The sequence below is a fragment of the Eucyclogobius newberryi genome, unplaced genomic scaffold, assembly GCF_026437365.1.
Source record: "Eucyclogobius newberryi isolate DKJ021-1_F unplaced genomic scaffold, fEucNew1.0.hap1 SCAF_17, whole genome shotgun sequence".
NCBI classification, from domain to species: Eukaryota; Metazoa; Chordata; class Actinopteri; order Gobiiformes; family Gobiidae; genus Eucyclogobius; species Eucyclogobius newberryi.
Genome location: NW_027315801.1, coordinates 25,487,470 through 25,502,243, shown reverse-complemented (window position 1 = coordinate 25,502,243; position 14,774 = coordinate 25,487,470). Strand labels below are relative to the sequence as shown.

At 40.3% G+C, this 14,774-nt stretch overlaps 1 protein-coding gene across 1 annotated transcript in view; it reads right to left on the bottom strand.

The window, feature by feature from the left end:
• Window positions 1-14,774, bottom strand: part of mtor (mechanistic target of rapamycin kinase) — a 76,241-nt gene that overhangs the window by 4,793 nt on the left and 56,674 nt on the right. Inside the window, exons 36-49 of the mRNA XM_072449612.1 lie at window positions 14,625-14,756; window positions 13,327-13,442; window positions 9,321-9,438; window positions 8,353-8,550; window positions 8,042-8,142; window positions 7,802-7,898; window positions 7,628-7,726; window positions 7,357-7,479; window positions 6,776-6,958; window positions 6,171-6,305; window positions 4,471-4,645; window positions 2,179-2,314; window positions 1,502-1,649; window positions 132-254 (exon numbers count right to left, since the gene is read on the bottom strand). Coding sequence (XP_072305713.1) covers window positions 132-254; window positions 1,502-1,649; window positions 2,179-2,314; window positions 4,471-4,645; window positions 6,171-6,305; window positions 6,776-6,958; window positions 7,357-7,479; window positions 7,628-7,726; window positions 7,802-7,898; window positions 8,042-8,142; window positions 8,353-8,550; window positions 9,321-9,438; window positions 13,327-13,442; window positions 14,625-14,756 — 1,884 coding nt within the window. The remainder of the gene's footprint in view (window positions 1-131; window positions 255-1,501; window positions 1,650-2,178; window positions 2,315-4,470; window positions 4,646-6,170; window positions 6,306-6,775; window positions 6,959-7,356; window positions 7,480-7,627; window positions 7,727-7,801; window positions 7,899-8,041; window positions 8,143-8,352; window positions 8,551-9,320; window positions 9,439-13,326; window positions 13,443-14,624; window positions 14,757-14,774) is intronic.

Genomic DNA, 14,774 nt, shown 5'->3' with positions numbered 1-14,774 from the left:
CGATAGGATAGGAAAACTTCTAGGGGGAAGACAACATTGAGATCTTAGAGGAAAAGATTCAAGCAAAAAAACAAAACAAAAAAAAAAACACACTTTCAGTCGGATTTGTTGAAAGCGTTTGGTGGTCTCACCTCTGAACTGGGACTCTTGAGCCAGAGGAGTTTGGCCAGATCGTCTCCAGCCGTGTTGTTTACAGCGTGTTCAAAGACCTCCACCTTCTCCATCAGGGTCAGGTGGTCGTAGTCCGGGGCCATCTGAAACACAACCAGGATCCAGGTGATGTCAAGTCATAAACTCACACACATTACACACAGGACCCAAAACGGACTCACATTTTATCACGTGTTATTTCTTTTAGGTGAAAAACTCAAAGCAGCACAACAGCATTAGTCCAACTTGTTTACTTCGAGTCTGACCCTCTTCTCATCTCTTTATACCCAGGGAATGCTTCCAGGGTCGATGTTACAATGGCACAATGTGGTGAGGCGCTCTAGAGACAGCCCCGTCTGTGGCCTTGCTCCTCTTTGTTTGCTCGTGGCGTCAAAGAGAGAATACGCGTCTCTATCAGATATTTTGTAAAGCCTGCTGTTCAGCTATTTCAAACAACCAAGAATTCACCTGCGTCTGTCCACACATCATAGACTCGTTCAAGGTTGATTTCAGCCTTTGATAAACAGCCGGACCAGACCGTGACCGTGAGGGATTTGGAAAAATAAACTGTCTTAAAACTAGTGGTTTTAAACACATCCACTGTCACACGCTCCAATATTTTTATGAACCGCTGATGAACCGGCTTTTCGCATGGTTTACGGCACACATTCACTGTGGCTTTGTTTCAACAATCTTCTGCAAAGTCAAAAGATTTATTTCCATCAAATATTGCATTATTTTTCACCAGTTGATCTTGTATTGATGACTTGAGAGAGTGACCACTGCACAAAGCCTTCTCCAGCTCAAACACTCTCACTGTAGAGCTGTAGTACATTAGTTTCTGCTTCTCCTTAGAGCTTGTTCCCGTTATGGCGTCGCAGGTGACTATGGGCCTTAGGTGGGGTACACCTTGGACAGGGACCAGCTTGTCGGTAACATGGGAAGGACATGATGAATTCACCCAGAGAGAGAATTTGGCCCGGGAATGGAACCTAGATAGAGGTTTGAGAGGGTAGAGCGCTAACTGCTCTGCCACCGTGCACCCCATGCTAGTGTGTCTTTCAATATAGCTATTTACTTCTAGTCTGAGAAGAAATGCTTATTCAGGTGGTATAACTGAACTTTCTTTTTGACAGATTTTTTTGGGGATTTAATAAGACAGTGTAGCATGAAATGGGGGAAAGCAGGGAGGGCATTTGGCAAATTATCATAGTCAAAATTTGATCTCACAGCGCTGATACCGGCCGCACAGAGCTTGGCATATGTGCTGCTGCTTTAGCCCCTCAACCAGCGGGAAGCACATAAGTGAACTCGCTGATGCTGCAGCGGATGATGGAGCCGTGTTCCTCACCCGGAGCATGATGCGGTGTTCGATGTTGAGCAGGATCTTCTTCTTCTCCCTGTAGTCTCTGATCAGAGCGTGGAGCGTGTCACAGTGCGGCACCCAGCCAATCAGACCCGAGTTTGTGGACAGAGGGATCACCGCATACCGCTGGATGCTGCACAAACACAAGTGACACACAAGTTAAAGGTCTGTCAGCGAGGAACAACAATTCAGTGGTGTGTAAATAATGATCATCTAGATAGAGAATGGTTATGTTCCTTTTATTGCAAGAATAACTCATACAATTGTTGTTCATTTTTATTCGAGAAATCCGACAATTTTTAGTACTCAAAGGGATGAATGCCACAAAGGTTAGAGGAATTAATTGCTTCTTTCTTTTTCTTGATCAGAACATCTAATACAGCATTTGATCAAAGTGAAACAGACAACACAGTCACCAGTGCAGGAGTTATTCTGATTGATATTGATTTGATGGGTGGAATGCAGATGCTGTCCATTTGTACAGACTGAGTTAGGAGTACGTGTGACCGGGATGCAAAATAGTGTTCAATAAGCAAAATGTATACTTTAAAATCTCGACAGTGTCATCTTTAAATGCTTTGCTGTGCATTAAAGAGGTTCACGTACTTCTTGTCACTTTTGTCTTCTGAATATGTGTTATGAATATGGTAGAGTGCGTTTACCTGAGGTTCTTGCGCAAAGAGGCGGGGTCGTTGGCCAGTAGAGTGTTGACCAGCCCAAAGAGCTGCATCACCCTCTCGTCCTGCCTCAGGTCCTCGTGGCCCTTCAACAGGAACATGAACTCATGGCCGTTACTGCCTGTAGAGGGCACCACACAACAGCAGCATTAGTTGAAGTCTTTGAACATTACTAAACCATCTGAGTGTAAAGTTTCAGTTGAGTGCTCCGCTGTCCGTCCTCCTGCTGCTGTTCTACAGATGGCTCTGTAACCTCTTTCCAGGCAGTGTCTCAGGATGTAAATGTGATATCTACCATTTTATTTCTACAGATGCTGTTGCCATAATGTAGACTCTCCAAAAGAGTTATGAAAAAGTGGTAGAAGAACTAAAAAATTTACAAATTTGACAGTCACTGGACTAAATGGGACTTTTATTTTGGACTTTCTTTTCTTTGGATGCCTATTTTTATTTTCACCTAATTTGTTTTCTCTGGTCTTGTCAATATCAAGTTATTAATAATTAGTCGTGAAGAGGATTGTAACGATGTAGATTCCCTCTCTTCATGACCATAAATGCACACATTTACAATGAGACATCAAAACACATTCTCGCTATATCTATCATAGATATTGACCATTTTTCTTTTTCCCCATTTTTGGGTCATGAACTTTTTGTGGAAAACCTGAGTTGATTTCTTTCAAGAGGAATAATATCCAAATTATTTAAATGTATTAAGAATGTGGGCTTTCATTCTACTGATTACATAAAGGAAAGAGAGAGCCACTTTGTTCTGGATGATGAAGAGTCGAAATGTTTGGAGAGAATTCTGTTGGAAAAATGTGTCTTGTTTCTTTATAACACCATGTCAAAGTGCCCATTACTCACAGGAAAATGCTGACTGTTGGAGAAAGTCTGGCAAACCATTGTCACGTTTTTTGGGACTGTCCTGTTGCTCAGAAGTTTTGGATTGAGATCAATAAAGCTTTACAGACAATATATTACCATAGTTCCATTCCGCCGGATTTTTAGGCCCTCACAAAAAAATTGGATGACACAAAATGCACCGACTATCAAAAATTGGACACTGATTATATAATACATTAGAAAAATCGAGAAAAAAAAAATCCCATTTGGTCTAAATTTAAAAATGGGCAAATTTGACATTTCGTGGGCAAAATGGGACAATTTCTTGTGTTTTAGTTTCTATGGTTTTATTGGATGTTTTTTAATATTTTTTTCTGTTGTACTTTCTCTGGTCTTGTTTGTTTACTGTTTGTTACATATACAAAGAGATAAAGTAGATGTATATCCGGCCCCGTTTGTCCAGGACTCTGAGCGTCAAGTGTTGCTGGAGGGACACTCTTGTGACTCTAAATCTCACTAATGCCTTGTCCATGGGAACTCTTAATCTCTGCCATTTCTCCGGAGGTCATTTGATTTATTGGCTATTATCTTTTACAGAGTACATTGTGTAGCACCGATAAGGTACAGAAGAACAAGGCAGCGAGTTGTCAAGTGGAGAGGTGCGGAGAGAAGTGAGGCATTTGTGATTGATAATGGACGATTTTGGCTCCCGGGCAGGGTGACTTCAAAGTGCTCTGCCTAGACTGATTTCAACATTGAAACGACACATTTGTTTCTTTATAGTTCATACACATGTTCCCTCTAGTATAGCATAGTTTTTAAATAATAGTGCCATACATTGCAAAAATAGTATCCAAGCAATTTACTGTGAACGTTTGCATTGTATTCTCTCAAAAATATTGACGTCCACATTTTTTTAATAGCTGAAAAGAAATGCTTGGTGATTTCTTAACAGGCAAGACACAACAACCAAAACTGCAGTGATTTAGTGTTAATGAACTAACTCTCACTTCTCAAATCACTACAATTACTACAAAAGTTTGTATTCAGAAAAAGTTTGTAACAGAAAGTTAAGAAAGTTGATCATGCAAAATATAGCAGCTGGTGAAATGAACTAATGGGATAAACAACGCCTGCCATATTCTCTATACACTTCAGTAGCACTTTTCCTTCTTTTCAGGAAACCTAAGATAACAGACATCATTCTAAGCTGTATGGCTTTATGTATAAACCATCTGTATTTGCTTTCCATGCAGTAAAAAACAAGCATTTCTTCTGCATCTCATTCTGCTCATTTACATTCTAATATGTTATTCTATTGGTTTAATGTTGAGGTTTGTTCATTGCAAAAGTGATCTTTAATATATTTTTTTTCTATTCTATTGGTTTGGGAGCCACAAGACCAACATAGATTTCCGCTTATCGTCTTACCCATGATGGTGAGCTTGCGTGGGCGCTGTTTGGAGGTGATGACCTGCAGCGAGGGGGCAATGGACTGGATGCGGATGATTGGCTGGTTGGGGTCATATGTCCCTGGTACAGCCAGCTCCAGGTCACGGCACATCAGCAGCTTTGGACTGACATACTGCAGCTCCAGGGAGGTGAGCTGTGCAGAGACGAGATGAGGGAGGACGTAATGGAGGAAAAGATACAGTAAATAGCTTTCAGGCTTTTAATGTGAATGCACAGACCACATACAAAAATATAATGCAGCAATGGCCTGATATAGCATGGTCAAAATAGTATGTGAAGCTATATTAAATGCTTTGATTCGTTTTCAGAAAAGGTTTAGGTGGGCTAAAAAAAACCTAATAAAGATATTGGAAGCAAGCTACTGTTAAGTGATGTAATGGTGACTCTACCATCAATGGAGAAAACAGATGTGTCTAAACAGTAATAAAAGCAAAGGTGCAGAGGGAATAAATGGTTGAACCTTAAAGTTGAGTACTGTTTCACTCCTACTGACCGCCAGAGGTGGTGCATAAAGCACTGGATGATCATCCTTGCGCTTACACAGGTCGAGAATTAATAACAACAAAGTCAGCTTTGACCTCCCGGTGGCTCGCATGAGTCTACCGCTGCCTCTCAGAATGAGGTGCAATTCCACAAGGGGGGTCTCAACTTCATCGGCTGCTATGAATAGGGTGTCTTTGGATGTGATCTGTGCGGCGGCCTCTTGGACATCCCCGAATACGTTTGCAAGATTCTACAGAGTAAATTTGGTTTCCCCACAACCGCTGCAAGGGGTGACATTTTTCTACATCCCATTGAGGTATGGTTTTGTCTATTCCTTGGGACCCTGCTGGTATTCATCATCCAGTTCTTTATGCACCACCTCTGGCGGTCATTAGGGTTGAAATAGAACGAAGGTTACAACTGTAACTACGGTTCTATGAATCCTGGATGACCACCAGAGCATCCGATCCCTCGGGATTCTATTGCTTTGCGAGAAGGTTTCTAGGGACTGAGCTGCCGGTGTCACGTCATAATATAGGCTCATGTGAGCCACTGGGAGGTCAAAGGTGACTTTGTTGCTATTCATTCTCGACAGTATGCGCAAGGATGATCATCCAGTGCTTTATGCACGGCCTATGGCGGTCATCCGGGATTCATAGAACCGTAGTTTCAGTCGCAAATTACTCATGAGCACAGGGGCGCCAATGCACACCTTTTTAATGCAGTTTTCAGTTATAGATAAAAAAAAAATTGTAAATCATGAACAGTTTTCCTTACTCTTCACAATTATGTGCCGCTTTGTTCGATCACAAAAAATGCCAATACAATTTATTTAAGTTTGTGATCGTCAGAACCTGTTAGCTGATAATACGTATAGTACACAAATTACTTTTTTAGAGCAACGAGGAACGTAGCGTGTTCATTTTGTGCACCCACGTAATCTACTTTTTCAAATCAGTAACACATTTTCTTTTTGGTTAGGTCCCATCTCCTCACCGCAATCCCAGACCCAGGTTTGTTTCCCAGCCGCAGAGTAGAAAGAGAGCCCCAAAAAGCAAGAAATGGCCCTAAATAAAACTTATGGTATGGTATTACAGAAACTACATTTATCTCTATGCGCATCTCGGTGGCCCCTTAAATAGCTTGAGCTTCACCTTTCTGCTGTCTGCTCTCACCTGTGGAAGCTGTTTGGAGATTCGTCTGAACACGTGGTAGTACAGATCCCAGGCCTGCGTCAGGTCTTTGACATTTCCAGAGCGCATGTACTTCCTGCACCAGTCCTGCGCCTCCATCAAGTCTCTGCCATACGCCTACAACACAAAGACATACTTAGCTCTGCTGCACTCGCTCACAGCTAAATGAGCACAGCCAGCTCAAACCAGACAATAAAACTAAATGTCAAGGCCTCCCAATTGGGATTAATAAGAATCCCAAATGAAATGGTGCACATCTGTTAATTCAGTTTGCCTGGAGACATGGCTATCAAAGTAATCCTGTCTTTATGCCTATACTTTAGTTAAATTAATAATAATGACTTTTAAACGCTTGTCCTGAGTTGAACTTATTTTATTGTTCAGTTTATTTACAGCTTGAGGGGATATCCCGGTGTTATATGGAAGAGGCAATTGAGGTTGCATAACCTTTGCTTCATAAAATCACATACAATTGGCACCGTTAGATATTCTACCACATTTATTAGAACAGTAAGTGATTGTTTGATTTATTGGTCCATCCATTTTATGTAAAAACTGTAATAAGTTGTATGTGAAATAACGCTTACCTGATTAAATGAGGTTTCTTTGAGGGTCTGGGGTCCCCTCTCCATCATGGCATGAAGAGGCTCGAGCACTGCAAACATGCCCTTTACGTTGCGTTCTCCAAAATAAAGCCGTGACGCCTCTTCAAGGCCTTCATGCCACATCTCATGCCACAAGATGGCCACTCGGATAAGCTCTTCACTCACCTGAAGGAAAAAGTTAATTTATTATTATTATTACCAACTGTATTTAAACCTTGTAATCTACCAACTAATTTGAAAAAACTGAATTCTACATTATTCTTCATAAATAAATAGACCATGACAATAGTTTAATTAATAATTGTAAGAAAAGAGAAATACGTCTATAAAAGGGATGGCTCAAGAAAGAACTTTTTTTGTTTGTTTCAAAATTGAAATTCACACAAACAATTTAATCAAATCTGTAATTTCTCCATTGGCCAACATAATCTCTATGGATAAAACTCAAAGGTTGGTTCAAATCCCGCTTTCACAAGGGCACATTGTCAGGAAAGCTTCTCATCCTGCCTCCCCTGCAGTGTCTACACAATATAGTGAAAGAGGAAACATAACAGGAGTAGTACCATCATAGCCTGCTGCACCAGAGTGTTGCAGTGTTCACACATATTCTTCAGGATCTTGTTAGCAGCGTTGTGGCGAGCTGTGGTTGTAGACTTGGAAGCCACTGTGAGTGGATAAATCAATGCCTTTTGATATAAAGAGAAGAACAAACATTTAATAGACAAATAATAATGTTTCTATTTCACCTCTAATGACGGCCAGAGGGCAGTCATCTGGGATTCATAGAACCATTGATAATGTACAACTTTCGATTTATTTTTCCTGACGCCTTACCTGAGGATGATTCCTTCCAATGTCGGTGAGCAGCTGGTGAATGAGACGACCCACAAGTGGCCGAGGGGTATCTATGCGAGCAATAAGCTGTGGGATAACCTACAGACACAAAAAAGGATCAATAATAATCGATTGGTAATTTTGTAATATTAATAATCAATGTACATGTCATACCTGAAGCCATGTATCAATTTGAATAGTCTTTATACCCTCCACCAAAGCTTCGTTCACATCAGCCCAGTGACCATAGTCAAACCATAACGTCAAAACCCTGAAAGACATCACGTTTGTAATAATAAAATGAGTACATGTAAACCACTAGAGGTCCCCTTTTCCTCACTATACCATATCACATGTATGACATGTAGAACATGTTGAACATGTTGAACATGCATTGATATTGGCGTGACAGACCTGAGCGTGTCTTGCAGATTGTTTCCTCTGGACAGAGAAATGGAGCGGAAGAAGCCCTGAACTGCCGGGACGGTGTACAGGAGCAGTGTTTTTGAGAGATCCTGGAAAAAGACATTAGGAAGAATATAACTTAATATACAAAGTTTAAAATAAAAACTGACCCTAGACTTTAAGATAATCACATATAAATGTAATCCTTGTGTCTTACACGGGCAAACAACATAGCGCTTGCATTTGTCCTTAGAAACCATGCAGAGGGGAAACATTTAACTACAATTAAATATGTTTTTAAAATGACACATCAGTCTCACCTCATTGACTTTTTTCTGACCCGAAGAGGGCACAGGGCTGTGGTCAGTGCTGTCCACTTCACTGTCGCTGTTGCTGGCTTCACTGTTGGCACTGGCTCCGCTGGCATGTCGGAGCTTCTTCTTCTCATCTCGACCCTGGTTTTGATGTTTGTAATGGAGCACGGCTTCAAAGTTCATCACTGCCCAGGCGTGCCAGGCCTAAAAGGAACAAGGGTGACAGAGTTGACAACAAAGTAAGCAAAATATCAATAGTGATTAATATTTAATAGTCATTATTTCAGTTTAGTATTATAATCATGTAATACTTTGTGATTGGCATTGGGTCCATTTTGTTAAGTTTCCTACAATACTGATTGGACCTTTCACCTTCCAATGTAGTAATACCGGTATACTAAATGTGCAGACAGTGGTAGTTTATATAAACAAAAGACTTAGACATGCACTTGAGGAAATGCAGTTACAGTATACGTTGTTGTGTTCTACTCAGCAAATGTTGAAAGTAAATGATTAAACTGGCAAAGGGTTCTGAACAGAACTTTTATATTTCATACGCCAAGTCTGACTTATTGTTTTTCTAAAGAGGTTTACAAAAGATGTCTCCCTGGGGATAGTCCTGTATTACAAACACGTGCATTCGTGGTTTGTCGAGTTATGCAACAGTGGAAGCCTTGTATGAGCTGGTGAAGATGGATACAAAGATCATAGCCACATCTTTTTTTGCCTGGAGTGCGAAAAAAAAACATCTTCAACTCTTTCATCACCTCATATGTTCAAACGATTACAGCAGCAGAGTCCAATTAGAGGGAAAAATGACCAGTGCACACAGGGCAAAATACAAATATGTTGGATTGACGAGCAATAGAACGGTAACTCAAGTGTTCGTGGACCTTCTGGACACAGCTGGAACTTAAAGTGCACTGGTAGAGGGATCAGAGGTGAAAGGTGAGAGACGAGGGGGCGGGGCTGACCTTGTACCAGTTGCGGTCATGTTCGGTGGAATGGCTGTAGTACTGTAGAACTTTGGGTATGGTGCTCTCGTTAATGCCCTGGAGACTGAGCTGCCACTCACCCAGCTTCAGGAAGCACCTGTCAAAAAAAGATTACTCAAGATTAACATGGATTTTTCAACTATTTAATACATAGACTCATCATATGTTTAGTGTTTGGCAGAGCCCTTATGTTTTCAGAGAGCTACCATTTTAACACCAATATTACTGCAGATGGATGTGTTCTTTACAAATATCAAGCAGCAACAAGTGATGCCACATGTAGCAGATGTCATTACATTACAACTGGTAAATTTAACTCTAATGATAAAAAAAACATGTAATTTATGCAATTTGTATAGACAAAGTGTTTGAGGGCTTCAAATAATACTATATGTAGCAAGACAAAGAGAACCAAGAACTTTTAAAGGTGGTATGGACGATTTTTTTCAGCAAATTTTTTATCACATTTCCTCGTGGCGTGGATAAATCATTTGTCCTGCCACGTATCAATCATAAAACGCACCTACCGCTCACCTGCTGCCGCGTGCGGTTCGTGCTCACGCTTCCGCGTGCCTAAGCGCATGGATCTATCATAATATAGTTCCCTCAGTGTACGGGGCAAAATGAAGACTGAGAAAGACAGTTCGAGCTGACGCAGAAGTGGACAGAAATCTACGGGAGACGAGCGATGCGATGCGCTCCGTTGCGCTAGTAAACAAACGCACGTGTGTGTTGTATCAGTCCGCACATGCGTTCTCAAATCGCCGAAAAATCGTCCATACCACCTTTAATGAAAAAAATATTCAGACCATAATAATTATTCCTGTTTGAGGTTGTAATCAAATTTGATTAGTCAATAACCCTAAGGCTAAGGCATATTATTAACAGGGCACAAAATGAATTTGAAATGATCATTTTAAAATGTAATGTGGTGTTGTGCTGAAATGTTCTGGTATCAAATCAGGGTTCAATTATCCAAACCACTTTTCCTCCAATCATATTTGACAGTGAGCTCTGTGGCACAACAAATGGGAATCAATTTATCCATAATCCCATAACCCGCAGATGCCCACAGAGAAACAGCCGGAGCCTTCTGGTCTGCCTCAACCAAGATACAATCACTTCAACACAACCTACTAAGGCTCATTGGCTTACAGTGTTTTGTCTAGACCCAAAGACTGAATGGTTTCATTAGAGGTTGGGATCTGTACGTTGTTATGAATTGTTCTCCATCAAAGGCTACGTTCACACTGCAGGTCAATTTCGACTTTTTTGCCCATACGTGACCTGTAGCCGTTTTTTTAAGGCAGTGTGAACAGCACACGTCTGTGTTTTTTTTTTTTTTTCAAATCTGACCCAGGCAACTTTCATATGTGAAAATAAATCCAATATATATCCATCCTTGACAAGAACATCATCAATAGGCAACATTTCCGGGATAAACATCACAATTCTGAGTCAAAGCGTCAGAAAACAACACAGAAAGTGGAGAGAAATGGCAGATGAAGGAGCCGGAAACTGTCAGTGCAAGAAGGCAAAAATAGAGGGTTCGTACCGTAATCGGGCGGTATTTGAGGAGATTGTGAGGGAGTTGGCCGAAGCGCTCCAGGCTGCAATGCCAGCGGAAATAAAAAGCTTTTGTGCGAAATTTAAAGAAACTTAAGGCATGAATAAAAGGAGCAGCTGGGTAACGTGCCTTTTTTGCTTTTTGTGCACATCTAGCTGCATTCTGTTCACACCAGACCCAAACGGCATTGGCATTTTTTCGTAATATGAACGACCACATTAAAAAAAAATCTGAATTTAAGGCCAGTGTTCAATCCCTGCTTGGCTCAACTTGGCCCAAGGGGGAAGAGGGTAGTAAAAAAGTACCTGGTCTTAGGAAGGAGCACCGAATGGAAATGCACTAAAACAGGGCGGAGTCGAGTCGAGTCAAATTTGAAGCACTGTTAAATAATAAATGTAAATAAATATATAAATATAATAAATTGAACAAGTGTATACATAGTTACCGTGTACATTTTATAAATAAAAATCTAGCTATGTATATCCCGTATTTTTAATTAAAAGGCATAAATAGTTAAATACTAAGAAAGATCATACATTTGAGTGAGCTGAAGAAATTGCAGTTTAATTCTATTTTATATTGTTACAAAGATCATTAAAGCCAAGGAATCCATGTAAATATATTTTTGGAATATTTTTGAAATCTTTAAAGCAGTGGCAGCTAAATATTTCTGAATTGTGTGGTATTGAGTGTCCAGGTGCGCTCCATACCACAAACCAGACCTGCATTCAGAAAGTGTGTCAGCCTGTCTGGACTGACTATACTTCATACAGGTGTTTCCCAACATGTATTCTTCAGACACTCAAAAACAAAGTGTGCTGGGCCATGCCACAATTGTGTGTTGTCACGTATGATTTATGAATCGGAGGCAAACGTGACTGCTGCTCGTTTGAGCGCTGGCCAGAGGAGATTACCTAACACTTTATTGTACTTGTGATTATAGCCATCTGCTGGAGCAGACTTCAGCCATAGGTCAACTACAGGCTGCGCATTATATTGTAAATGTAATGTTTGTTGACGCTCTATTAATATTACCACTACAGCTTTAGTTATAATTAGTATGTTTCAGCAATTTTCAGGTTACGTAAATAAAAAAACAGGAGCTTGAATTGAACAAGTTGCAAACTGTTATTGTGCAAGACATATTAGACACTGCCTCAAGCGTGTGTAGATTGACCTTTGGAAGGGTGAATTAGTATAATGGAGTTTTGTACAGTGCTTTTGAGTGTCTTAATAATAACAAAAAATGTTCTGGTTTGAATGCTACTCTGGACCTTTATTGGCTGTAGTGGGAAATTAAGAGGGAGAGGGTAGAGACATTTGGCAAACGGTCAAGGCCGTGAAGCAAACGCACAACGCTGAGGTAGTAACAACAATATACACCTTTAACCACTACAATACCAGTGAGCACCAGTTAATCCATTGTTGTTCTTTGTTGAGTAGTATTCATTTTCTATTTAAGAATTTACAAGCACAAATGTAGAAAAATATATAAAATGTCCAACAAACTTCCACCCACGCAAGTTTCCAAACAACAATAATTTATTTTAGGTCAATACCCTTCCAAACTCTAATAAATCAAGATTTGCTAAGCAGATGGACTTAGGGTTTGTTGGGGTGCATTGCCCAACGGCACTTTGGCTGTATAAAAAAGTCGCAAAATCTGACAAAGCCAAGTACAATGTAGCTGTTCCTAAACTCCAACGCAATTTTGATGTAGCGGTAATGCTTAACTTTCCATCATCATCATTTCCATCACTTCTCCTCTCGTCTTTTATCAGAGCTAGCAGCAAGTAGAAGCATTTGTATCTGTAATGTTTAATTATGTATCTTAATTGTAAAACCTGTGATGCTAAAAACACATTTCCCACCTCATAACATTCCTGCTTGAAGTGTTAAAGTGTTTTGCCATATTTTGAAAGAAAATGGCCAAGGCAAAATGTGAAATCAAAAAAGGTGTGAGATGAGACATTATAAGAAATATGGACGCTTAAGTCACTGAGATGGAAAGGAACAGAATGCACTGTACCTGACCCTCACTATTTACAACAGAAGGGCACCAAACACACTACATTTCCACTCTTAAGCAGGTTGTGGTGTGTTTTCTTCATTGAGCGGGAATGTGTTGGGCTTTACACCACTGAACCACAGCTAAAAAGCATAATGACGCACTGGCAATACTTCTGGTAAATCCAACAGACTGCGAATTACCTCTGGAGCTCTGGAGTTCAAGAAATGCCAAGAAAACCAAGGCCGCGGAATCAAATATATCAGAGTGTCCGAGTGGGAAGATAAGAGGAAGTTTGAAACCAGACAGTAAGGTCAGAGCCAAAATACTTGCGTCCAAACAATCACACGTGTGAGACTGATCATTGAGACTGCGGGATCAAGAGTACTGAAGTGTGGTGGATTCCAAACCTGGCCATGAGTTTGTGGAGTTCCTGCTTGTGCTGCTGGTCTTCGGCGGCGATGGCGTGCTGGGCCTGCTGTTGCATACCTTGAACGAAGTGTTGCATGTGTTGGAAAGCATCAATCTGAAAATAAAGAAGTATCACATTATATGACTATTATTAAACTGGATAAAAGACAGATGTTATGTAGGGTTTTGTAGTTTTTGTATGCTATTCTTGGATTCTGATGTCATACTGATCCTAAAGTAACAGTCAATATAAATGGCTTTTTTTCTTGCTATTCCCCATTCAAAAAAAGTTCCACAGAAGTTCATCAAAAACAGGGCAACGGTCCACACTCATTCCTCATTCACGCCACGTATTTTAAATCATATCGGAGGAAATATCCAAAAAGTAATGCATATGGTAATGGTGTAATTTTACTTCACTGTTAACCATCTATTTACCCATAAGAAAAGTAGTTTGACGGCTGCATATTACAGTGTTTCAGGTCTAATTTTGTGACAGCCAAAACCACTACAAATTGTTCCTATCCTAAAAACAAGACGATTGAGGTTTAACATTAGGGCGGGTCTCCAGTGTACAAACATGCCGTGTAGAAGTAACAATATACCCTTGATGTGGGTTGAGCAGGAAAGAGATGGATGTTCACTATTTCCATCAACTGTGAGTGCCTTTAAGTGTGTCTGTGTGACAAGTGACCGTCAAAACCAATACAAACAGAGGAAAATCTGTGTCCCCTGATTGTGATTGTTTTTACAATTGTATACTCTTTAAACACTTCGCTGGTGAAAGGTGTAGCTGGACGAGGCATCAGCTGTTTCTACATTCACACTTACCTCAGAAAACCGCACCAAATACTTTCAAGAAAAAATCAACACGTGTTAATAAATTGCGAGCACAACATAAGTGTGATTTGTTCAAAATATAATGGTCCATGCAAGGGTGTATACACTGTGTTGACAGGAACAGGGAAAATGACTTCATAATCACTTATCTAATACAAATGGAACACTGCTTTGACAGATAGAGAGCATATTTGACAGGGAACAGGCCAGTTCAGACGAAGAAGTGGATTGCAGTTTGAAATACAAAGACAAAGAACAGCGACAACAGATGAAAGATTTGATGATAACATATTAAGCCCAATAATATATGGTATATCAAGCTGTTCAATTACAATTAAGACAAAATGGTTATATTTTGAACACCAAATCTATTCAACTTTGCAAATTGCAAACAAAACCAGTGAAAAAGAAACTGAAAATGTGTCAGTAATAGTGAAGTGCGAGTATATTCTATTACCTGACGTGTACTCTTCCACATGTACTTCATATAGGCGTATGTGACGTGGGGGTGCGCGGTTGGCAGCGGGTGATCCAGCTGCTTAGAAGGGTCAACTCCGAGAAGTAGCACCAGAGTCTTATGAGCCAGAGCCTAGAGAAGAGACAGTTC